Source organism: Syzygium oleosum, unplaced genomic scaffold, assembly GCF_021117445.2.
Source record: "Syzygium oleosum isolate NSW1041296 unplaced genomic scaffold, Sole_v2.1 Sole_v2.11, whole genome shotgun sequence".
NCBI lineage: Eukaryota > Viridiplantae > Streptophyta > Magnoliopsida > Myrtales > Myrtaceae > Syzygium > Syzygium oleosum.
The window spans coordinates 1,047,372-1,073,418 of NW_026607495.1; the positions used below are offsets into that span (position 1 = coordinate 1,047,372).

The 26,047-nt window shown below is 40.3% G+C and overlaps 3 protein-coding genes across 4 annotated transcripts; 2 read left to right on the forward strand and 1 right to left on the reverse strand.

The window, feature by feature from the left end:
• The first annotated feature begins 7,084 nt into the window (after window positions 1–7,084).
• LOC115689290 (protein PYRICULARIA ORYZAE RESISTANCE 21-like) lies at window positions 7,085–8,896 on the forward strand. The gene is made up of 3 exons (XM_030615293.2): window positions 7,085–7,136; window positions 7,724–7,805; window positions 8,193–8,896. The coding sequence occupies exons 1-3, from the start codon at window positions 7,125–7,127 to the stop codon at window positions 8,747–8,749; spliced, it is 651 nt and encodes a 216-aa protein (XP_030471153.2). The 5' UTR covers window positions 7,085–7,124; the 3' UTR covers window positions 8,750–8,896.
• A 5,526-nt stretch (window positions 8,897–14,422) lies between these two features.
• Window positions 14,423–16,922, forward strand: LOC115689288 (pentatricopeptide repeat-containing protein At4g16390, chloroplastic). Its single transcript, XM_056315824.1, has one exon. It carries the CDS (start codon window positions 14,490–14,492, stop codon window positions 16,599–16,601), a length of 2,112 nt encoding a protein of 703 aa, XP_056171799.1. The 5' UTR covers window positions 14,423–14,489; the 3' UTR covers window positions 16,602–16,922.
• A 1,482-nt stretch (window positions 16,923–18,404) lies between these two features.
• On the reverse strand, window positions 18,405–22,551 carry LOC115689289 (microtubule-associated protein 70-5). Of its 2 annotated transcripts, XM_056315825.1 has the most exons (12): window positions 22,428–22,551; window positions 22,182–22,342; window positions 21,451–21,536; window positions 21,219–21,284; window positions 20,965–21,135; window positions 20,694–20,864; window positions 20,428–20,583; window positions 20,185–20,331; window positions 19,790–19,861; window positions 19,090–19,695; window positions 18,846–18,994; window positions 18,405–18,653 (listed from the first exon to the last, which is right to left on the reverse strand). In XM_056315825.1, the coding sequence occupies exons 2-12, from the start codon at window positions 22,276–22,278 to the stop codon at window positions 18,638–18,640; spliced, it is 1,737 nt and encodes a 578-aa protein (XP_056171800.1). In that variant the 5' UTR covers window positions 22,279–22,342; window positions 22,428–22,551; the 3' UTR covers window positions 18,405–18,637. The 2 variants fall into 2 exon arrangements, with proteins under 2 accessions (XP_056171800.1, XP_030471152.2); XM_030615292.2 differs by having other exon boundaries at window positions 22,182–22,539.
• Window positions 22,552–26,047: the final 3,496 nt, after the last annotated feature.

Genomic DNA, 26,047 nt, shown 5'->3' on the forward strand with positions numbered 1-26,047 from the left:
TGCCACCCGTTTACCTTTATTGCCTTTATAGTAGTCATGCAAAAGTTCCTAGCATAATAGAATATTCTTTGAAATCTGTCTTCCCTTGATGAAAGTAGTTTGGTTGAGGCCAACAATCGAGGGGAGAATACAAGTTATTCTTTCAGCAAGTAGCTTTGATATGATTTTACATATAACGTTGCAACATGAAATGGGTATGTACTCCTTAAGGCAACATGGATTTGAAACGGCGGCTATCGTATGCTAAGGTATGCATCCTTATGGACTTTAATAGCTCATTTCCAAATAAATTCGATATTGACATGGGGAATGATGAGGTCTTTGAGGTGACTGTTGCCTACAGTTGGTTTCCACCAAAATGCAAACATTGCAATTGCTTTGGTCACAAGGATTGTTCTGCGGTTGGTAAAGAAGTCTGGGTACCTAAAGTAAAAAAAAACTGTGCCCATTCTTCTAAAATGAGGCCGGAATCACCGACAGGCACTGCACAAAATACCATCGGAAATGGAGATTCTCATACGATTGTCCCTTCGGAAATAGCTTCCACTATGATACCAATTCCTAATGCCTTGGACGCTCAACTGATTGTTCCCATTGTTGCCCACCCTATTTCACCTTCTTCAGAGTTCAAACTAGTCGATAGCAAGAAAAAAGGGTCACACAGGGGAAATAGAGATTCTCACAACTCAATGACCTCTGGGAATAGATTTGCACTATTGGAAGTAGATGACCACCTAAGTAATTCTAGCTGCTGTGTTGATTTACCTGGGTTTGATGGGGATGGGTCAATAGAACCTCCTAATCAATGAACATCCTATCTTGGAATGTAAGGGGCCTGAATTGTAGCCCCAAACAAAAGGAGCTTGTGGTGTTTGCTCTGTCCCAAGATCCTCATATTCTTATTTTGATTGAGCATAAAATAAAGAAGGGTAATGCTGATTTTGTCATCAACAGTAGATTTCGAGGTTGGAATTACACTCACAACTATATGAGTAGTAGCCTAGGTAGAATCGGGATATTGTGGTAGTCGTCCATTCTTAGCCTAACAGTGAGGGAAGTCTCAACACAAGTCATGCATTGTCTCATTGAAAAACCTGGTGATGACCCTTTTCTACTCTCTGCTATATATGGAAGTAATAATGAAACTGAACGCAGGGTTTTGTGGTGTGACATAGTAACCTTTTCTACTGCTAATTCTGGAAATCTACCTTGGTTACTAATGGAGGATTTTAATGAAATGAGGGATACTAATGAAAGGATTGGCTCCACCACTTGATGGACTTTTGGTATGGAGGAGCTGAACACCATGATTGATGAACTTGCACTGATTGAACCTCCTTCCATAGGCCCATTCTTTACTTGGACTAACAAAAGGGTGGATGGTAATCTAAAAGCAAGCAGAATTGACAAAGTCCTGATCAATGCGGATTGGCAGAACAGGTATAATCACTATCCGGTCGAATTTTTGCTTCCAAGTGTTTTTGATCACTCCCCATGCTTAGTGCATCTCGACCCAACTCCTTGGAGGAAAAAACCCTCCTTCAAATTCTTCAACTTATGGACTAAAAGCCCCGACTTCTTGCACATGGTAAACACTTGTTGGCAACAGGAAATTAGAGGATCCAAAATGTTTACAGTGGTGAAGAAACTCAAAGCTTTGAAGCAACAACTAAAACTCCTTAACAAATCTCAATTTGGTGACCTACATTTGAAGGTTAAGGAGGCTGGGAAACCCTACAGCGGATTCAACGAGAGCTCGTTATGGACCCCTTCAACCCTAACATTGGGAACGAAGAAAAGGCACAACTAGAACAGCTCCTTGCTCTTAGCAAACATGAAGAAGTCCTTCTCAATTAGAAATCTAGAAATTTATGGCTTAAAGAGGGTGATAACAGCAGCAAGATTTTCTTCGCCTCCATGATGCGTAGAAGTGCTCAAAACAAGATTAATCAGCTTTTACTCGACGATGGCTCTATTATCACTGATGAGAGGGCTCTCAAGGATACGGTAATATCCTAATCACGCGCTTACTTCGAAACTCCGGTCATAGTCGCATCCCATATGACAGGCTCGCATCTTTATTTCATGAAGATGTTAGTGCTCTTATCAATACATCGTTTATTCAAAGAGCAGATATTCGCGGAGTCGTCAAGGGTTTCAACAATTACAAAGCTCCCTGTCCATATGGGTATAACAGCTTATTCTACAAAAAAGCTTGGCCCATCATAGGACATGACATTGAAGATGCTATCATGGAATTCTTCTCTTCAAGGAGAATGCTTAAATCGATAAATTCCACACTGTTCTCTCTATATTTGTTCTTTTGATTGGTCAGAATTTTTACATTCTGCCCATTTATCATCCAACCAGTTTGCATTGTTTGATGTGAGAAATAAAATCTCATTTTCCTTGGGAACTCATTAAGGGATCTTCCAAAGTGAAAACCATCCTCAATCACGAAAATTTTACAACTTAAACACCTTTCATGAATGTCTAGGAAGATCATGTTATTCTGGTCCTATAGAAATAATTTTTTGCCAAAGCTTCACGGGCATTCTTTTTTTTTTTTGGTAACCCAGGGAACCCCCGCATGGCCGACAGCCGGGGTAAACCCTAGGGGCGATACGTGCTAGCCACCACACACGTGCTACTGGTTAAGTCACCCTGCGGCGCCCGGGATTCAAACGCTCAACCTTTTGCGAGAGGAAGAGCGCCCGCTCCAGCGACGCCACCCAGGCGGGTGGTGCTTCACGGGCATTCTTTATACTTAGTGAAGTGAATAAAGTAGTCAGAAAAGAAAAGAAAGGCCAGCGACGTTTGTAGATTTTCTACCCATACCCCCTTTTTTGTGTGTTTTAGTAAAACGCCGTAACTATTGTTTACACCATCTTATTGGACTCCGGGGACTTTTCGGCAAAGTACTCCAAGGGACAAGGTGTGTTGCAGTCCTTCATGAAGTTAGAGTTCGATCAACTCCAAAGTTTAATCAAATTCTGGCTCACTTGGAAAGCCATTCTTATCGGTCCAGGATAAAAGCAAATGTCCTACGGTGATGGGTGGTGTTTGCTCTATTTCCTTAAAAAAAAAAGGGAAGGTCTTTTTATGGAGGGGGGAATAACTACGCATTTGTCGTAGTCGACTTTTCGGACTAAGTACGATGGCTATTTAGTACAGCTCGATGCATCGGCCAATTCTGCAAAAAACAATGTAGCGGTATGCTGCTGTCTCTGTAAACAAATATGCTGCAATCTTCAATCATTGTTCTTCGAGCGCTTCGCTTTATCTCATCCACCTTCTTCTCATGCCTTTGTGGTCCTTAACGGGAGCAAATGACAAGGAGCACAGCACCCCGCACCCTTGATTCTTAAAGGCTAATCAAAGTAAAAGCTTGTCGTGGTGTGTGTTTGTATATTAGAGGAGTAATCTTTGCCTAACCACACGTTAGAGTCGAGCCCATCAAATTGGCCACACTTGTAAAAATAACTTGTAAATGAAGATGAGATGATCGGAATAGGTGGTTGGAACTAACTTTGATTCCTTCTTCAAATAAACCAAACCCAGAATATGTGGAATCGGTGGTAGGAACCAACTTTAATTCCTTCTTAGAATAAACCAAGCAAAAATCATAGGGAAGGCCGACTTTTCATGTATAATCTAATCGGATGACTCAGAACCATTGTACTCCTTTGGGGCCGACCTACTTTTCGGATTAGTGCTATTTGTTTACAACCCTGCAGAATGATACAAATCCATGGAGGCCACTTGTCTCACGGAAGGAATTCTTTGAAGTTAAATTAATGATCATAGGTTGGTGGTGATGATTCCTTTTGATAACTTTCTCAAACATGAAATCCACTATGATTGCAGTCTCTAAGTTCAATTCAATGTCTAATCATGTGTCTTGATTAGCGTTATTATTCTATCACATCTAAAATAAAGAATATGATTGACAACATCGTGAAATAAGAAGACCGCTACGAGACCGATGAATGCTTTGTCGAACATGTACGGGTAACCCTCTACCATCAATAAAGTTTACTTGATGCTTCTGTTTTCACATAAAGAAAAGTGAAGGTGCGTTGGTTGCTGAGCATATCAATGGATTTAATGTTGTCGTTAGTCAATTAAGTTCATTTGAGATTGAATTTGATGATGAGTTGTGTGCTTTGATTATATTATTCTTACTAGCTAATAATTGCAATACTATTGTTACTATTGCTAGTAATATCATTGGGTCAAGAAGCTTGAAGTTTAATGAGATCATGCGTTTTGATTAAAAGTGAGTGAGGACATTAGTAGAAGAGAATTTGATGAACTTGTGCCTCCTGGTTTAGTAGGTGAAGGTAAAGGTAGAACTATTACTCTTGTTAGTGGGATTAGTGTGAATATGAACAGACGTAGTTAGTGTAGGCCATGGGTTGTTGTATATTGGAACTGCAGCAAGAGGGTACATCTTAGAAGGGATTATCTTAACCTAAAGAACAATAAAGGTAAGGAACTTGGAATCGAGTCTACTAATGTTATTATTGCAATAGCGGATAGTAATTCGAAAGATATTGATTATGTCTTATCTGTCATTGAGGATTTGTCATTTGACAAATAGGTTGTGGATTCTATATGTTCATGTCATAGTATGCTAAACACGAATTGATTTATTACTTATCATTGTATTGATATTGATAAAGTGCAGTTGAGAAACAACTAAGAGTATGATGTGTGGTTGTTAGAGATGTCAAAATCAGAATGCAAGACGATATCATAAGGACAATGACTGGAATGAGGCATGTTCCAAGTTGAATAAGAACCTCATTTATCGCAACCGAGTGTTGGTATATTTCAGAAGGTGGAGTTCTAAAGGTCAACTGAGGTGCCCTAGTGATAATGAGAGGAATCAACCACAATAGCCTGTATGAGCTTCAAGGAGAGACAATGAAAGATTTCGCCATGAAGACTTGAATGCATCCATTTGAGAGTCTAACATATGGAACCTACGTTTGGGGTACAATGGTGAGAGAAGCCTAAAGGGTCTAACTTAAAGAAATTTTGTGTGCAGTTATGTGGCTAAGAAATTGAATTTATGTAGGTGCTGTCAAACGAGGGAAAGTGGAGTTCAGTGTGATTGTTGGAGAAATCATGAAGATTGCAAAGTTGGTTCATTTGAATGTTCACAGGCTGTCGCGGTTTTGTTCAATAAAGAGCGCCTAATTAATGCTAACACTTGTGGATGACTACTCAAAGGGCACATGGGTGCTTGTGCTGAGTTACAAGTTTGATGTTGTTATTAGAATTAGACAATTGAGTGCTTTGATTAAAATGGAGATTGGTAATAAGATCAAGCATGTGCTTACCGACAATAGTATGGAGTTCTACTTTGAGTTGTTTAACAAATTCTAGAAGGAGGAAGGCATAGTAAGACACAACACTAGTATCAATGAATTGTGATAAGTAAAATGTTATTAAAGACGATCCATAAAATGCTCTCACATTGATCTAGTTAGGAAATTCCTGACGGATGCTCTTAGTACCATAAGCTACCTGGTGAATAGATCCCATCGATTGTGGTTGAATGTTCGACTCCCGAGGAAGTGTGGTCACATAACTTTGCTAACATTTTTGTTTTTAGAATATTTATTGCCCATATTATGGTAAGTTTGATGGGAGGGCAACAAGGTGCATATTCCTAGGCTATGCACAAGGTGAGCGGAACTATTCATTGTAGTGTCCGAAATTAAATTCACTTTTTCAGCAAAAAGTTATATTTGGCAAGTCTCTGATACATTTGGATAAGAGTGGTTATGGCAACATTTATACGGATATGGACAGTATTTAGCATTATATGGAGTTGCAACCAGAAACTGCCGACATATCAAGTGCTAGCGTAATAATCAGCACAAATGTTTCGTATAATGAGGTAGAGCCTGTAGTGCCAATGAATTTTATAGCTACTAAGTTTGAGAAGATTTGTTGAGCCCGTAAGGGGCCGTGCAAGAGTCGAAGTGATGACTTCAAGTTCCAGCGAAGCAATTGTTATTTGGCTCAAGAGGTGGAGATTTGTTAAACTTACATCTCGTGTTTGAACTCGTGAACAATATCCAACCTGAATGGAAGTGTGTTTACATCACGGTCGAAAAAGGAAAATCTAACTTGGACTTGTGTTAAACCATGTGAAGTCAGTTGGAAAACACAATTTCCTAATTCACGTTGGAGATGGCTCATCAAACGTTCTTTTCTGAAGTTTAATATAAATATTCTCCAAGAGATGGTCTTTGTATTTATGCCGTTGATGTGCAGAATAGATCTCCGGCTTGGTGGCTGTCATTGGAATTCTTGGAGAATTTCCATGAGTTTAAGGGCTGAACGTGAATTGTATTAATGAAAGAACTAGTATATGTTTAAAGGCAACAAATTTTGGGGTAAAATTTATGAATTTTTTTGGCAAGATTAAGAGATTATTTCCCAAAAAATTGTGAGGGCTAAACACTATGTAAGTTATTGGTTGTAATTAAGAGTTAGGAAACACCAAGAGTATTTGAGTGACTCAAGTATGATTGTAATCTTCGCTATATCATTTTATCACGAGTCTTTTGATGGGAAAAGGACACCACAAGTAATATACCTTTCATACGATGTTCACTTGAGTTGCATAATTTTTTTTCAATCACTTGAATGCCGTAACTTTTAAAAAATATTCACCCGAGTGTCGAAAATTTGACATGGCATAGCACTTGTGATAAACAATTTAAAAAGTCACGGCACTCGAGTGATCAACTAAAACATTTATATGGCAATCATGTGAACGGAAAAAAAAATTATAGCACGCAAATGAGCATCCTACGAATATGGCACTTGTGATGTCATTTTCCAGTCTTTTCTATTGCGGAAGGCAGAAAAAGTGCAAAAATTTGTTTCTAACCCATCTTTGCCACCAACAATGTAGGTGATAATATACTGTGGATCATGAATTCAACGTTTGCTTTTTCTGATATTCAACAGGAGATAAGACTACGAACCTTCAAGTTCTTTGTTTTTATTCTCTATTTAACTACCATACCTACCTTCACGTTCCACTATTTAGAAGAGTTGAACTTGTTCAGACAGCAATCCGTCTTGTCAGCTCAAGAAATATGGCAGGGAAGGTGCAAAATCCGCCTTCACTTTAGCTTTGCCTCTCTACTTCATTGATCTTCTTACTTTCTTCTATTCAATTCTCTCTGCTTTGCTTGGAAGAACATATTATGCATTTCTCTTCATCAGTCATTCCTCTAAGTGTCGAGAGGACGAGAGAGAGATCTTCATGATCTTCTATTATAGCTAATGCAATTATGTGGAATGTCGCCGGCTGCGAGCCTCACTCTTATCACTAGCTTATGATCATGACTTCTTATGAGTTTAACTAATTTCGTTATGAGTTTCACTTGTTATGATCTTTATATGCACATGATCTTTCTCCACTTATAAACTTAAGTTTTTGGGTTTAACTTTGTAACATGGTATCGGAACCAGGTTCAGTCCCAATTTATTTCGCATGTGCAGCCCCATATTTGTTAAATCTTATGTACCGTTCCTAATTCGATCTGTACGAGAGAGGGAGTGCTAAAATATTGCACGTCGCCTGTCCACAGGTTTATATACTCTTTATATACATGTGATCTCTTTTTACTTATAAGCTTAAGCTTTTAGATAGGACTCTCTAACTTTGTTATGCTTGCTTGCAATACTACAGCCGACAAAGATGGCGATCAAAGTGGATCTTCAGTGTCATCGATGTTTCAAGAAGATCAAGAAAATTCTGTGTGGGATCCCTCGTGAGTCCCTAGCCTTTGCCATAATCAATTATTCAAAATGCATACTTATCGATTTTTTTGACATAACATACTTATCGTTTGGTCTAATCATATTGATGAAACTTCTATTGAGGATCTTTGTTATTTTCAGTGATTGTGAGAAGACGAAAGAAATTATTCCGTCCTATTATTCCTCAACTTCTTGAAGAAATTCGAAAAAATGTTATCCAATCAAAATGATTTCTAGGTCTGCTGTGTTCATGATTTCTTAGTTCTTTTCCTTTCCTCTCTTCTCTCTCAAAGGCATATGCATCAGTTCTATTGTGCAGTACATCTTTACTTACTATTTTTTATGAATAACATGAAGTGTTCGTAACGTATGGACTTATTAAAACTTTGTGAACACAGAAGTCCAAGACCAAAACTACGAGGTGGCAAAAAACACAGTAACAATCACAGTGGTGGATGGCAGTCCCGAGAATGTCCGACAGAAGATATTGTGTAAGGGAAGATGTTTCGTTCAAGGCGTCGATATTTTACCTGAACAGAAACCGAAAGATGACACTAAAAAGAAAGGAGGTAAGAAAAATGGTAAAGAAGATAAGAAAGAAAAGGAGAAGACCCCTCCAACTAAACCACCAAATCCTGCTCCACCGGTGCCAACCTACCCGCCGGTGTATGTGATGGCCGGGGCGAATGTTTGTATCCCATGTCATAATCGGGGTTGCGATGGGTTCTGTCCATGCAACTGTCACTACGGGAGGCCACCGATGTGCCATGACGGGTGTGGGAGGCTGGCCCACGAGTGCGGATGCCGGAGACCCAGTTACCTGGGGTGTAGCAACCGATGCAATGAGGGAAACGCCTGTTCATCAAGGACGCCTTATGGTTGTGGTCATGGATGGCCACCGGTTTGCAGCGATGCCGGCTATCCCCAGTGCCAGAAATCCTGCCTGCAAATGTAAAGAGAGTTCGGTGATATTAGTTGAAACGGGGTTTTCATTTCCATGGTTTGGGATTTTCACGATATCTGTCAAATCATGACGTGGATCTTTTATCTCGCACGATACTCCCTTCAATGCCCTAATAAATATCAACCGCTCATTTATGTAGTTGAGGTTTTATCGACCGTTGAAGCGTTGTGAAAAGTCAGTCTGGTCATGTATGCATATTGAGTGTGTATCAATCAAGTAAAATTGCTTAGTGTCATTCCCGTTCTATGATTCACCCCATAAGTTAAGCTATGCTAAAATGCCTCAAAACGCTTATTTTTGAGATTTATATTCTCTTTATACATATATGATCTCCCTTCATCTATAAATTTAAGATTTTGATCAACTTTCGGACAAGCTACATTAACATTTTCACAAATTTTTGCTGAACATCTCCAAATAAAGATGAGTATGTGGCTGTGGTCCTGCCTCCTTCCATCGTCCCTCCACCAGAAAGACAATAATGAAAGACTTGATCAAGTCAAAATTGTCTTGCTCAAGATCAAGATTCCCTCTCACTTTTGAAACGATCGACCCTTCAACAGTTGCATAAGACATCCATTGAGCATAAAAAAACCTGACGGCTTTGTCTAAAGATCGATGAAGTGAAGATCGCAGTCGTATAATGCGAAGAATTGCGCCATGGATGTGTTATAAAGCAGATGTATCCTTACTTCATTCCTCCAAGCAATTTGTATTGACCCTTCTATGTGCTGCCGTCATGCATGTTATCGCTGGCTTCTGCAAATAAACTTCTAGTCATTGTTGATGCATATCACCCTCAATTCCATAAGGTTGTCTTTTGAAATAGGAACAAGGAAGAACAAACTACATCTATATATATCCAAACTAAGACTAATCTATTGATGGGTACGATTGTTGTCATTAATATCGCCAAGCCACGAGCAATGCGCGATCCAAACTTTAATGTATTACCATCAGTATGTTGAGGACTTGAAGCAATTGCGATGTCGACACTGAAATGATAAAGCAAAAACCACGTACTAGGTTTTGAATTCGAATCTATCATTAAAAAGAATCAATATGAAGAAACTTCAGAAACCAGGTTGCAATCTTTTGTCAAAAACCAGTATGAGGCATCGCATTCAATTACAATTTGAGATAATTTCTTGGGTTAGGTTTAGAAGAACAAATTAAAAAGTTCATAAATTTATAACTGAATTAACGGTTAAGAATAAACAGTTCAAGAGAGTTGAACGCCATCCCCAAGCTCTTCACCTCTGTCTGGGTCCCCCTCTCCAGATCCACCTCGAAGACTCGGATTCTTTTGAGGAATTGACCCAATTCACCACGAAGAATTGTCCAAGCCACCAGCAACGAGCCACGACACCCACAAGATATGGGCAGCCGTCGGACTCCTCCGCGAGGAACCCGTGCTCGAGTTCTAGCCGGGCTTCTGCAGTATACATTCTGTCGGCATCATGAGTTACTATCCGCTTGAATGCCTCTATGGCCACGGATCGCCCTTTGTAATGCATCAGGATCACAAGCCACTTCCCTCCACGCATGTCCTCCCGATAGGTGGAATGTGAGTACCGGCCGTTGATGATGGAAGGACATAGAGATCGTGACCGTGAACTCCCCGTACGAGGATGGGCTTGAAGACAGCGCGAGCCTTTGGATGGGGACGGGCCTTCCAAAGAACCGCTTCAAGTCGAGGAGTTCGATGCTGGCTCGCAAAATGGGATTGAACATAATGTACTGGTGACTCGCGCTCGACTAAAGCAATATCCATCTGAGCAAAGGTTATGTGAAGTTAGGTTCCTGAGTCAAGGGGCTTTCGTCCTCGTGTCCTACTCCTCTTTGGCAGCGGCGGACCGCCACGAACCTAGTATCGATCCAGGATTGGTTTGGTGTCCGATTCCAAGTCCGCAACCTACTTTTACCTAGGAAATGGTTCAATCAGTCTAATTCTCGATTGAACCGGTTCTAAATAGGTTTTGAAGTCTCTTTTAGAAAAAATGCTTTTGCAAAAATTAAAAGATTGAGCCCGTTGATCAACAAATATTTTTATACTGATATGATGGCAATGCATAGGCATTAACACGCTCTGATGGTGGCTACACGCAATGCAACGAGTTGGCCCCGGCTGACTGGCTTCGATGGCGATTAGAGTGATGTCTCTGTAAGAAAGCTGCTAGGGAAGAAGGTAAACAATGGCGGAGAAAGGGAAAAAAAAGGTAAAAGGAGAAAAGAGCTTTTCTAAAGAATCTCATTTTTAATGCGTTGGCATTTCACCTCATCAATTACATCCCATAAATGCTTATTTGGCACTCCACGTCATCAAAAAAACCATACGAAGATAAAATATTAAATATAATAATTGTGCCACGTCAGTCATGCATAAGTCTACTCATTATTCGTCATGTGTCCATAATGAGCTCACTTGTCAGAGTTTTTTCTTTCAACCTCTCTCCTTGGTTGGCCTCTCTCTGAAGCTTGCTTTGCAACAACAATGGTGTCCCACCTGCACGTCTCAAAAAATTTCCAAAAGGCTCTATTCCAACTACACCGACCTCCCCCAGCTCGAGCCACCTCCGCCTCCTGGTTTTCCCTCCGGTGTTTCTTGCTCGAAAAACCCAACTCGTCATCCTTTCCCTCTGAGCCCGACCTTCGCGCCTCGCCACCGTCGCCACCAGTGGAGTCCCCGGCGCCGACCAAGCCTACCAGATTTGGCCGAACAACGCCAACGATGGCCATAGAAGAGCGTCAACGTCGCTCGTCCAAATCTGGCCTCGCCCATTTCAGTCTCCAAATGTCGACCAAATCCGGCTGGATGATGATGACGACGGCCATGGACGAGTGTCGGTGTCGCTTGTGAGTGTGGCTAGTGTATGGTCGGTGACACTATTGTCCATGGCTGGCCGGTGACGCTACTATCCACGTCCGCCAGCCATTGTCGTCCATGGCCTCAAAGCAAAAAGGAAGCCAAAGAAAAGAGCAAAAGAAGAGAGTGTAAGGAGGGAGAAAATATTCAGTGGTTTGTGCACGCCACGTCACGTGCCTACGTGGCGTGCATGAACTCACGTGGATCCACTAGTAGAGCGACGTGTGGCTCTGACCTGGAATAAGAAGAAAAGATATATTTTCAGACTCTCTCCTCTCTGGCGCCCTAGAGGACTGACTCTGTCTCTCTTCTGACGCCTCTAGATAGACTAAACAAGCAACCTTGCATTTAATGCTCTCGTTTATTGCCGCGTTCTCTCTCTCCCTCTCCCTCTCTCTCCCCTTTCACGTTTGAATGCCTATTTTCTTTTCACTTTAGAGCCTCTTCCTTCTTCCTCAGAAAACTTCCCTCTCCCTCTCTCTCCTCGTCGGGCTCTAGAAACCGCCGTTGAGCTTTGGGGTTCCGGCGAAAAGCGGAAGGCCGGTCGCAGCGGCTGGGTCCCGAGCCACCTCCGACTCCGCCTCGTCGCCTCCGCATTGGGACTCTCTCTCTCTCATTTGCGTGTTCTTCCTCGGGTTCCGGCAACGGCCGCGAGGGAGGGTCGTCTTCCACCTCCCCTCCTCCTCTTCCTCCCACCAAAAAGAACAAACTTTGGATGGGCCACCCAAAAATCCATTCGTAGACATTTCAAATTGTCAGTTTTGGTTTAATCCGGCAAAGAAAGTTTCGGTTTTGGCCAAGTTTTTCCTTGTTAAGAGCTTGTCGCTGTTGTGTAAGAAATCCCGGAAGCCAATACGAGCCTTCCACCTTTCTCTCTCTCATGTTTTCTTTGAATTTTGCTGTTCTAGAAGAATCGAGACTTCACCATTTGGGAGCTGATTCAGACCTGGAATTGGAGAACGATTTGCTCACTGCCTAGTATTAAAATTCCATCGCGTGGCAATGTTTTCCATGTGATATTACTGTTAGTGTTTGTGTAGATGCTTTTTTTTATTATTATGATCTTGCTTGGTAAAGCACTTTAGGAGGGGCGATTGAGCTTTTGCATCCTCGTACTCTACTCTTGTTGAGCCACAAGTATCCGAGTATTTGTACTGATAATATCGAATATGGTTATGTTTACTTCATCTTTCAACTACTGCCATTGTGTATAAAGATTTCGGCAAGTCTTTGCCGTGAATGGAGTCTATTCATGATGAATGGAAGTTCTTCAATGGTTGATTTGAGTAGCTTCCCGATCCCTTTCCTTATTGGGGGTAGAAAAAGGACATTTGAATGAAGGGACCAAAATGTTATTTGGTGCTTATCGCATCGGGAAATGCTGTGTGGGGGATCCATTTTCTTGATTAAAGATCTCGCTCTCAAAAAAATTACTTTTTGCAACCGGCATTAAGAAAAGTTTGGCATGTTGCAACTCATCTGTTGCAAACTCCAGGACAAGAAGTGAAGCCAATGCATGATCATTTTGAACGAATGAACAAAGATGCACACCACAACATTAGGACATAAATCATGTATGGACGACTTTCACAGCCGTGACAATGCAAAAGAATATTTTTGAAGTGAAACCAGCCGATAGACCCACGGATAAAAAACACATGCTGATACAGCAGCTTGATCCTTAATCTAGCTTTCATTACGAGGAGAGAGAGGGAGAGGGAAGTTTTCTGGGGAAGAAGGAAGAGGCTCTAAAGTGAAAAGAAAATAGGCATTCAAACGTGAAAGGGGAGAGAGAGGGAGAGGGAGAGAGAGAACGCGGCAATAAACGAGAGCATTAAATGCAAGGTTGCTTTGTTCAGTCTATCTAGAGGCGTCAGAAGAGAGACAGAGTCAGTCCTCTAGGGCGCCAGAGAGGAGAGAGTCTGAAAATATATCTTTTCTTCTTATTCCAGGTCAGAGCCACACGTCGCTCTACTAGTGGATCCACGTGAGTTCATGCACGCCACGTAAGCACGTGACGTGGCGCGCACAAACCACTGAATATTTTCTCGTAAGGAGGAGAGAGAAGAAAATGAAAAGTGGGTCCCATTTGGACACGTATCATACGTAAGTGAACTTATACATAACTGACGTGGCACACTTGTTATACGTAATATTTTCTTCCATTTGACAAAAGACGATGTCGGGTCAAGTTTTAAAAGTTTGAGATTATGTTAAATTAAAAAAAAAAATCAGACACAATATTGAATAATGAGCAAAATATTTTGATCTATTAATGTCATTATCATGAATTTTTTACTTAACGAGTACTTCTATGCTCGTTAACAGCGTTATTTCAAATAAAATAAGGGTTAATTTTTAAATGGATATTGGCACAAATAGTTTTTGAATTTTAAGTCAACATGTAACGTAATATCTGAATTTTTAATTTGTTCAATATGATCCCTAAACTTTAGTCAAATGTGTAATGTGGTATCTAAACTTTTAATTTTTTGCAATGTGATCCTTAGACTTTTTATACATATTCAAGTTAATCCTTGAACTACATATTCATTAATCCTTGGACTATAATTTCATATGATTTGGGAATTAAATTAAGCATGTATCAAAAGTTTGACCATATTAAAAGTTCAAGTGCGGTATTGCACATTAAGTTAAAGTTCAAGGATCACGTTGAATAAATTACAAATTCAAAAATTATATTGCATATTTCATCAAAATTCGGGGATCATTTAAATTATTTTCCTATTTCGAGAAGATATTTTCTATCCAATTGACAGGTTTGCCCTGGTGAAAAATGGTACAAAACTATTTCCACTCGATAAGGTCTCTTCCGCTTCCTCTGAGCAGCAAACGCCGACGAAGATGGCGTACCATCTCTGCTCTTCGCCGTCCTACTTCCTCCAAGACCGCCATCATCCCTGCAGCTCCCTCCCTTGCCCTCCGAACAGCAAACTCAGAAGCTTCAATTTCCCCCGCAAATCAGATTTCCTTTCGCTTCACTCGAAATCCTCTTGTCAGGCGACCCAGGTGCCCGTGGAGGACGCAGTTTCCCAAGAAACACGGAACCCAGTACCGGAATCACCGGATTCTGAGCACCCAGATGGGAAAATCGGTTCTCCGTCGAGAAGCTACATCTGGGTCAATCCCAAAAGCCCCCGAGCTTCAAAGCTCAGGCAACAGTCGTATGATGCGAGGTACGCTTGTGTTTTGAACATGGCCGAATCGTTGAACTCGTGTGGTTCGACTGAAGATGATGTTTTCGGGATCTTGAGGGGTTTGGGGGATAAGATATTGGAACAGGATGCTGTGGTTGTTCTCAATAACATGGCTAATGCGGAGAATGCGGTGCTTGCGTTGAAGTACTTCCAACAGAGGATAAGACCAAGGAGGGCGGTGATAATGTATAATGTGACGTTGAAGGTGTTTAGGAAGTGCAAGGATTTGGATGGAGCAGAGAAGCTGTTCGCTGAAATGCTTGAGAGAGGGGTAAAGCCTGATAATGTGACTTTTTCCACTATTATTGGCTGCGCTAGGATGTGTTCTCTGCCGACGAGGGCAGTTGAATGGTTCGAGAAGATGCCTCAGTTCGGATGCGATCCTGACGATGTTACGTATTCAGCTATGATCGACGCATATGGTCGGGCTGGTAATGTCAATATGGCTTTGAGCCTTTATGACAGGGCTAGGACTGAAAAGTGGCGCGTCGATGTTGTTACATTCTCGACTTTGATTAAGATATATGGGCAGACGAAGAATTTTGACGGGTGCTTGAATGTGTACGAAGAGATGAAGGCTCTTGGGGCAAAGCCAAACTTGGTTATATATAACACGCTGTTGGATGCCATGGGCAGAGCTATGAGGCCGTGGCAGGCCAAGATCTTATACAAAGAGTTGATTAACAATGGGTTTACCCCGAGTTTTGCCACTTATGCAGCTCTTATACGGGCCTATGGCAAAGCTCGGTATAGTGAAGATGCTCTAGCTATATATAGAGAGATGAAGGAGAAGGGAATGGAGTTGAATATAATTCTTTACAATACTCTCCTGGCAATGTGCGCTGATGTTGGTTACATAGATGAGGCAGTTGAGATTTTTGAGGAAATGAAGAGCTTCGGGACTTGCCAGCCTGACAGTTGGACATTTTCATCACTGATTACTATATATTCATGTTGTGGAAAGGTCTCGGAGGCAGAGGGGATGTTGGATCAAATGATGGAGGCAGGTTTTGAGCCTAACTTATTTGTTTTGACATCACTTATACAATGCTATGGAAAAGCCCAGCGCACAGATGATGTTGTTAGTACATTCAATCGACTCCTGGAGTTGGCCATAACTCCAGATGACCGGTTCTGTGGGTGTCTCCTGAATGTGATGACGCAGACCTCAAGTGAGGATCTTGATAAGCTCGTTTGCTGCATTGAGAAGGCTAATCCTAAGCTCGGAAATGTGGTTAAACTACTTATTAAAGAGCATGAGAGTGAGTTGAATTTTAAGGAGGAAGCACTGGAACTCTTTAAGTCCATTAATGCTGATGTAAAGAAGGCCTATTGCAATTGCTTAATCGACCTATGTGTCAATGCCAATTTATTGGAGAAGGCCTGTGAGCTACTAGACCTAGGGCTTACGCTTGAGATTTACACAGACATACAGTCCAGGTCTGCAACTCAGTGGTCTCTACATTTGAAAAGTTTGTCCCTCGGGGCAGCTCTGACTGCGTTACATGTTTGGATTAACGATCTGTCCAAGGCACTGCAATCTGGGGAGGAGCTTCCTCCTTTGCTAGGAATCAACACCGGACATGGGAAACACAAGTACTCGGATAAAGGGCTAGCGAGTGTTTTCGAGTCACATTTGAAGGAACTGAATGCCCCATTCCATGAGGCACCAGATAAGGTTGGCTGGTTCTTGACAACAAAGATTGCTGCACTGTCATGGTTAGAAACCAGAAGCTCCCTTGAGTTAGAAGCTTCATAATCTTGCTTGCATAAGGGGCTGAAAAGGACATTAGAACCACTATAGAGTCAATCCTCCTTAGCTTGAAAGGTACTCTTTCCTGTGACTTCCCTCACCCTTGTCTTTGAGGGGGTAATTTTTTCATACAATCTGAGACGGGAATTGATAGATAAACTTGAATGCAGAGAGTCAATGAATCTCTTGGAATTGATGTTCTGTTTAGGCAGCTAATTCTCCTGTATTTTGGGCATTCCTGATATATTCTCAGCTTACTCTGGACAAGCTTTGTATGAGTCGCGGTGTGCAATAGACATGGATTGGCAGCGTCTCTCTTTTATGGTTCAGCCCGGTGCTGCAGTATGATTGCTGTACGATTCTGGAACTAATGCCTTTGCGGTATGTGCATTGGCGCTGCTGAGAAAACATAAGAAGTGATGTGAGTCAGCTTGTATAATTTGACTTAAGACGGTTTTAATGATTTAGCCCATCTGGGAAATATCAGATCTGTTGATATTCTCTGAAGTTAGATGGTCTCTGAGTTGAGGGTTGAGATGAGAAACAGCATTTTCCCCTAAAATGAGAGAGAAGACGGATAAATCAACCGAATCCTTCATCTAATTTCCTTAATTGAAATGAACCTCAACATCCCGGTATACTTTAATCTTCAACCATGATGTAATCTTGTTATATGCATGTATATCTACTGTATCACTTAATTTTCATTAACTTTAGGAAACAGGAGATTGCAGTAATATATCTCATTTCGTATGCCGACAATGGTTGATCTATGGAGACATGTTGTACAGGTTCTTGAGGGGGAAATTCAGTTGACGATCTCGCGTCCTATTGACTTTTTAAATACCAATTAATTTTCCGACCAAAAAAAAATACCTAGTAATTTAGTATTTGACATCAACTCGATCCTTCCCCAGTAGGTATATCTTTCTGATTGCCTGCAATTGTCTTCCCAGAAAGTATAATGATAAACTATTCGAGTATCATTATTTTTAGAGATCAATATAATTTTGCCCTGCTATATAGAAAACAGGAACTGATAAAATAATACTGTAATGGCTTGCACGTTTAACTACTTACAACGTGAATCACTTAAAGCATGCCTGTATATATACTCAAGAATCCCAATTCTTGAGTACAATGAATCATGGGAAATTGCATTCGTCTTTTCTTTTGTCGACCCCACGACAATGTCCATGCTCTCTTTGATGGAGGAGAGGAGGAATTTGATGCGTCAACTCCTGTAAAGAAGATAACATCCAGTCCCAGCAATGGCGAAAGACAGCCTCGGTCGTCATTTCTATCAAACGCCATGCTAGAACCTGAAGGAGTATACTACATAGTGCCGGATGCGGAGCACCCAGAAAGCCCTTCAATGCAGACTGAACCATCTGATCAGAAGAAGTGCAAAAGCAACTTCGTAAAGATCATGGTGACCAAGCGAGAGCTTGCGTCAATCTTGCGAGATGGGGACAAGATGGTGCCTGAAGAAATTGCTGTTCAGTTACTGAACAGATTCTGCTTTGATGAACAGTGCCAGAAATGGCGACCATCTTTAGCCACTATACCAGAAGTCCAGAACTGTTGAAGTTACGGGTCGCCTCGAGGACGTTTCAGTGTAGCTGGCAATGCCTAGATCTAAAACTTTTTGTGTTAAAGTGTGTAGATGATGCGAGAGAGAGACCCTGGTAATATATCTCTGTTTCTTTGTAGCTGAAGTTGAATTGCTTAGCAAATACTCGACTTTGTATATATTCGAAGATGATCGAGTTCAATCTCTCATGAGGTAGGCTCGCTATTTATATAGTATGAGCAAGAAATACCATTCTTGTCAATCTCAAGCGCTAAAAAAGCACACTCCCAGTTCAATCCTAGAATTTATCAGTTCTAATTTTACAAACCAAAGTAATCAGAACTGAAATTGCACTAGTTAATCAATGGTAAAGCTCTTTCCTTTCCACCAATATTTACACAAAATAAATCAAGAGATGTTGCTGGTGTAGCAGAGTTTCCAATTTCCATCTACTCCTTCGCTTTACGCGTCATGCCTTGATCGCCCTGTCAAACGTTTGAGAAGAGAAATATTAAATATAGGGGGAAAAAGTGGAAGATTGACATCGAAGGATTTGAAGTAAGATGATCTTAGTTCCTCCTAATTAGCTGCAAGAAATGAGGACAAAAGAAAAATGACAGGGTAAATCAAGAAACTACGAGCACGATAGCCGAGTGAAAAAGGATTTCTACTTCTACCTGTTGGTCGATTTCAGGTTCTTGATGTTCTTAAGCTCATCCACTCTCATCTGCGCTGCTTCCTTTTCTCTGCTTGCTGTTTCTCTCTTCACTTTCTTAGACTCCACTTCAATGGCTTTTGTCAATGTGTCCACCTTCTTCATTAGCATCTGAAAAGAAATTGACAACCTCAGTTATTCGCATCCGTGGACATGTGCAGACACATGGGTGTATGAGAGAGGGAGAGAGATTGCTCAAACTTTACCTGAATTTCCTGTTCCTTAGCATTCAAGACGCTATCTTTAACCTCAGAAAACTTCCTTAACCCGATGACTTCCTTCTGAAGTCTGTCATATAAAAAGCCTGAGACCACGTCTTCGTTATCCAACTTGGCACTTCCTTTGCTTGCCAATTCAGTGTCACCATTGCTGTCTGTCATACTTGCCCCCGATGCTGCTTTCTTTTCATTGGCAGACTTGTCAATGCTTTCGTCTGAATATGTCTTCTTTTCCGCATTTTCTTTACCTGTGCTATCAATGACCTTATTTCTAGACACCCACATACCTTTTTTCAGCAAATATTCCTCGGAAGCAAATTTCTTTCTTAGACTATTCATGCCGTTGAATTCTCTGGCAACATTCACCACTTCATCCTGCATATTTGGTTGCCGAAGGGGAGAGCTTCTAATGATAGAAGCCCTTGGCTGCGATGATGATCTCTTTTTGAGTCCACCATTGCTCGTTAGGAAACTAAATATTTTGTTCGATTTTTCAGTCTTTGGTGATGCACAAAGAAAGTTTGCATTCACCAAGACATTTGACCCGTGCCTCAGCCCCTCTTCCAGTGTCTTTAGCCTCAGCTTAAATTTTTCCTGAGATCAACATAGTAGAACATCATCATTAGTTTCCAAGGAAAACGAAAGGAGAAACAAACTACATACAAAATGGCTATAGCTTAGACTTCACCTTCATTTGTGCTTCTGCCTTGGCTGCTCTTTCTGATACAGCAAGCTTGTCTCTTAATCTTTGCATCTCCGCCTACACGGCCAAATATGTTATTTCCATCAAAGAGAATGCAAAGCCTCATGTCCCAGCATTTCTATTCACTTAGTAAACAAGGTAAAGTTTGTCATCATTAATCCTCCTTTTGTAATGAAGCTTTCAAATTTTGCTCAAATAGCTGTGGATCTCTGATCTCACAAATAGAAGTCAATTTTCCCTCAGTTCACAAAGAAGTTCCATATTCACGAGGAAGCAACAAATAGGAATTTTTCATAGCAAACGAAAAGAAGTATTCAAAAGACACAAAAATGACACAATTACTGAATCTCTAGTTTTCTGTCACTGAGGAACTTAATTACCTGCAGTATCCTTCTCTCTTCAAGCCATTGCTTAATGGGCATTACTTTGTCATTGTCATCTTTCCACTCATTGGCCACCACAGTCGCAACTCGGTTTGCTGAAACTTTGGCTCTTGCAAGCTCCCTCTCAAGAGTCCTCTTCTCTTCCTGAGGGAAGAAAACGTAGGACATAGGTTCAACAGCTAGACTTCAACTAATGTAATGAGAATGTGGATATCTAGATTACAAAGATTTCATATGTACATTCAGTTCAGAAATCTGCCGTCGATAATCACGAACAGAATTCGCTGCTGCACCACCAGCTAGAATAGCCTCCTCAAGTTCTTGAATTGTTTGGCTCAACTTTTCGACCTCTAAAACCTTTTGGCGGTTGGTCTTCTCGAGTATCTTGTTCTCTTCCTGCACATTTAGAAGCAAAACTACGTAAGAATCACCAGATACTCGAATTGCTGCGAATTGTTCAAATTGAGATCCTTTAGGTTGTGTCTGTTAGGATGATAAGATCATGCCTGGCAGATCTCAATCTGTCTCTTTAGCTCGTAGTTCTGGTTCTGAACTTGCTCCACAATCAAAGCTCTTTCTAAAGCGCTTCGCAAGATCTTCTCTGCCTCAAGCAGAGCTAATTCTTTCGACTTAGTGAGGCGTTCTAAAGCCTTCTTGTCCTCCTGCAGCGCTGCAATCTGATAAACAAACATGGGGATTGTGTCACCAGCAGTGCTTCAAGATAAGAAATCAACAGGATTTCACATTGTTATCTTGAATTCAGTAAGGATACGATACCTCATTCTTATGCATTTTGATCTCAGCCTCTAGTGGAGCAATGACAGACTCGACAGGAGGCAAATCATTGTCCTTTTGGTTCACATGAACCCTTCTAATAGTCGCCTCCGCAGCATATTGTGCAGCCAATGCATCCCTCTTTTCGCTCACGAGTTTCTTGACTTCCAGATTCTGCATTAGTAGTGAAGTTGGAAAAGTTATGCCCATTTTGCGACATAGAGGCGGTTAATGTGTTGTCTGAAGAAGCAATTCACCTTGTGCTGCAGAAAATTTTCAGTGATTGCAAGTTTTTCCTCCAGTTTCTGAACAATATGTTTCAGCTGCCATGCCAAAATAATCGAGATGAAAGAACATATAAGCTCATGTATTGAGCATTTTCATGAACTGAAGAATAATCAAAGTCCTACTCTGCAGCTGGTAAAAACATTGAACTAACACGTAATGGGTTATTGTATTGATGTGATTAATGCCATTATATTCCCATACCTCCTCTATAACCTTGTCCTTCAGAACTTCATTCGCTTTTAAAGACTTGATTTCACTCTGAGCATTCGCCGATTCTCTATCCTTTTCTGCATTGAGCATAAAAAGTGACGATGTATAATTAAGGATGCTAGATATTGTGAACCAAAGAAACAATAAACATCTAATAAAAAATAAGGAGCATTTCTCAATCGACAACGTAAATTATCTGAAACATGGTTGACATTACAAATGCCCCAGAGACTAAATGATTTATTCAGAAAACCAGGAGCATTTCTCAATCAACAACGTCAGCTATCTGCATTTTTTTCATGGCAGTTGTCCTAGCATCATTTATTGACAGGAGTGTCCCGTATGACTCCTTCAAGACGAATAATCATTACCCAATGAGGAAATTACAGGGAGTCATGCAAGGGTCCTCCTGCCGAAGACATAACCTCATTCTGAACTACAGGATTAAGAACCAAAGAAAGCACTACTTCCAAGTTATCGAACCATGACTGTACAAACCATGTCCGCACCAACTTTAAGCCTTGGATCATTTCATGTAAAAAGAAAGCCAAAATTTTACCTAGAAGCAAGAATTCCACATCATGTTGAACATCACATTTTAATCCCATGATGGGTCTCGATTAAACAGAGCCAGTGATTCATACTAAACCAACAGAATTCAAAAGTACAGTGCACCGACTCTCTTGAAAAACCAGAGAGAGAGAGAGAGAGAGAGAGAGAACCTTTGAGGAGGTTTTGCAAGCGGTTGAGCTCTAAAACAACGGGGTCAGAGTGAGAAAGAGAGAGCTCTTGTCCTCCAAATTGTTCTTCAGAGCCCATCTCTTTTCTTGATGACTTTATCTCTTTCTCGGTGCTTAATCAGTATCACAAAGTACACACCTTCCTAGTAAATAATCAAGAACGAGAGAACACAACGAAGACTCTTTATAAGAGCGTTTCAGGATTGAAGATAGAGAGTTGGCATGTACTTTAGGAATTGACCAAGAGGGAGGCGATGTCATTGCCCTCGTTTTGAAGCAAAATCCGAAAATTACTTCTCAGAGAGCCGGCTTGGCCGGCTTGTTTTCCTCCTCCCCTGATGCTAACCGTTACTCAATTTTCTTTCCTTTTCAAGATTACTATTCAAAAAAATCCTATCTTTAAGTCCAAACTTATCTACAAAGAAACCTCCTTGCCCAAATGTTGGATTTTCCATGGTTTAATGACAATGATTTATTTGCAGATTTCATTTCGTGTTGGGTTTTTTCTTTTTTTATCCTCATTTCATTTTGGACCACTCATAGTTTGACATGAACATGTGGGTGTTAGTAGTATTTCCAGAAGGAATGCTGTGGGAGTGTGGTGGTTGTTCCTGTTGCTGCCATATGTTGAGAGAGAAGAGGAACCTTTGAATTGCATCAAGAACCCAAGCATGGCCAACCGAAGCCAAAACAAGGTATGGGAATCAGTTAAAATCATCCTGCATTTCTATCTCATCTCATAGGGTAGAAATCTTTGTCAGTGTTTAATGATGATTGTGACATGGGGTTGGTATCACTCCAAATCTTTAACTGTGTTCACAAATAGACCTATACATCTAAAGTTAGATTCAACCATGGATTTTATATATTGAGTGGCTATTATTGGAAAAATTTCCCAATTGATCTTAAATTTAATGTACGGATACCATCAGTTATGGACTTTTCAATTTTGCCAATTTATTCCTAAATCTTTACACGAAATTTCAGTGCAATCCTTCTGATCAATTTTCGATGAGAATCGCGTATATGGCAGACTTGTCATTACCGACCGCTCTACATGGCCTACCGCCGTGTCAGCGTTCATACATACAAAATTGACCGCAAGAATTACACTGGAATTTCGCGCAAAGGTTAATTGGAAAGTTTAGAACTGAATTGGCATACATACAATAGGATTAAGACTGATTAGACAATTTTTCCGTCTATTATTCAAATGTAAATGCTTAAGGGAGACTTATTATGTGTACTACTGGAGAAATAATTTTTCTTATGCAAGCAATCTTGTGAAGGAAGTGTACATTCCTTGATGTTATAAATATAAATGCTAATAATGAAATTGCACTTGACTTCTAATGTTAATTCTGTTTGTGAATTCTTTTGTTTATCGAAATGCCTCATTTGTTTTTAACTTTTTAGTTTAATTCCGTATTTTCAAATTCCAACATGTTACTTGAGTTTCGATAGGGTAAAACAAGATTTTTTTTCATCAAAGACATCATACACACTAAATTTCTAATTTATCATGCGTAGTCTTTAAATGGAAAGATTAATTATCTGTTAATGAAAAGAATAAAATTGCTACAACGGCAAGCTATGTAGTTGTCGATATCTTAATTCGGCTTGTGGCATAGATGTTTTGCACTCCGAGTGTACCAAATAAAAATCCGAAAACTAGATAATTTTCAGTAAATTAGGTGTTATTTTCAATTCATTACAATTTTAACTTCCTAACATAAGTTTTAATGATGGAGTCCATCCGCATGCACGTATCAAGATTTTCGTCGTTTCCTTAGTCGACACGGGAGAATTTAGTAATTCGATATAAAAATACACATTGTATCATTCTTCATTAACTAAACTTTTGAAGTAATTGAATATGTTGTTTTCTATTTAATAGTTTGAATGCTTAATGAAGCTCTCGCTCATCTCGTTTAATCAGACCTGCAAAAGTCATAATTTCTTTTCAAAGCCTTCATATGCTGTCATTGCCGGCATCTAACTTAGTATTGTCAGTGATAAAACTCGTGTCCCTCGCGACAGAAATTTTCTCTTGATTGCTTAAGCGCTAAATCCTCCTTGAACCGCTGCCGCCATTTTTTTACTCAATGGAAGCAACTGAGGAAACAAGGGTTTGAACTAAGTAAATGAGGTATTGATGATTCATACCTGATGTGGACCAACTGAAGTGGCTTGAAAGATCAAAAAACGAAATACTGTTTAATGAATGGAGGAGAGTCATTCATCTTTGCTTGGAAGTATATGATTGGATTAAGAGAAAGCCAGCTTGATGTGCAGCTATTAATTTTTATAACATTTTTTATCCGAGTTTGTTCGTGTATTTTGGCCATTTGGCAATACTAAAATCTACACCGGTAAGTGTTTTGGGAAGACGACGAAGGGAAGACTCCATACCACCCCCCCTTACCAACACCCTCAATGGCTCTTGAAGAAAAGGACATTGCTTGACCAATCCTTAAAAGCACCAAAAAAAAGTCAAAAGGGGTTTGATCAAGATTGGGGTTTCTGATCATAATCATTTGCATTATTGAACAATGAATTCTTGTTCGCTGGCTGCTGATGTGAAATGGGATTTTGGGAGGCGGGAGAGTAGTTTATTTTGTGCGTCTCTTATTTGCTTGAGTAGGTGGGCAAGGGATAATGCAATTATAAAGTGTGCAAAAAAAATTAAAGATAATGATTGACCTAACTATGCTATGTTAATGCCAGACACCTGGCATTTCTAGTACTCTTTAATGGGTCCCAACTCCATTGGAACCGTTGAGATAAACATGATTGAGGGTGAGTAGATAGAAAGAAAGAATTTACATCAAGAAATAGAACATTAAGCTAAAATATAAATGAAAATAAAAGGGAAAACTAGATAATTGGCTCTCTTGTTCTTGATGAAGTTTCCGAGAAGCAATGGTCAGAGGGTTAAAAGGAAATAAAAATGGCAGGTGATGTGAGTATACATGAATACTTACACCTACATTGATCTCGTTCCGGAGAGATGGACTTTATCATCCCTTCTCACGTGCAAACCGATAAACTATGAATGTTAGGTGATATGCATTTATTTTATTGCACAAGACATGGCCATATCTAGCCGGCTAATTAGAGGAGAACTAGCATACCAACCCATTGTTATGCCTCCCCTCTTAAATCTGAGTTCATTATGGTAGGAATCGAATGCACAACCATCGGTTCCTGAGCATAAAGTATGAAAACATCATTGCCACTATTTCAATCCCAGGGTGGGTGATAGAGTAAAAGAAGTTACATGGGTGAAAACCTCACAAGTTCTATATCATAGAATAAAGCAAAAGGATGTTGAAATTGAACTGTAACACCACTTCAAGCATTTTGTGAGTTAATACTTTAGATAATTATATGGCAAGAAAGTCTACATTAAACGTATCTTGGACAAAGTGGAAAGCAATAAATGAACCTTGAACCAAGGAATTTGGGGAGAGGGACCCTTTAAATATGTGACCCTAGATCATCAATCTAAATCTAAAACCATGATCCAGCGCCAACTCAATGGGCATTAGAGGTGCTATTCTTATGCTTGCTTATCCACTACTACAATGGTGAGAAGAGTTCAACATTCTCATTCAGAAGGAGCTCAACATGGGTGTCTGAGAACAAGTTCACACTGGCTGGACCATTGTTGGTTGTCTCATATGCACATGTTCACAAGAACATCAGACAAAGGAATGTTTTCTTTCTTCCATTTATTATTATTATTGTTCTCGTTATTATTGGCATCTCAAGGAAGTGGATTGATTAGGGGGTGTGGGATTTGGTTGACATGCAATTGCTTGAATTGAAGTCTCAGATGGAGCCCA

Bases quoted from the DNA above. Each gene is read 5' to 3' on its own strand.
- LOC115689288 (XM_056315824.1), top strand. From the start codon at position 14,490: ATGGCGTACCATCTCTGCTCTTCGCCGTCCTACTTCCTCCAAGACCGC.
- LOC115689289 (XM_056315825.1), bottom strand. From the start codon at position 22,278: ATGGGCTCTGAAGAACAATTTGGAGGACAAGAGCTCTCTCTTTCTCAC. The intron at 21,537-22,181 runs GTTCTCTCTCTC...TGCTCAATGCAG, and splicing joins CTTGCAAAACCTCCTCAAAG to AAAAGGATAGAGAATCGGCG. The intron at 20,584-20,693 runs GCATGATCTTAT...CTAAATGTGCAG, and splicing joins GACAGATTGAGATCTGCCAG to GAAGAGAACAAGATACTCGA.
- LOC115689290 (XM_030615293.2), top strand. The intron at 7,806-8,192 runs GTGAGTCCCTAG...TTGTGAACACAG, and splicing joins AATTCTGTGTGGGATCCCTC to AAGTCCAAGACCAAAACTAC.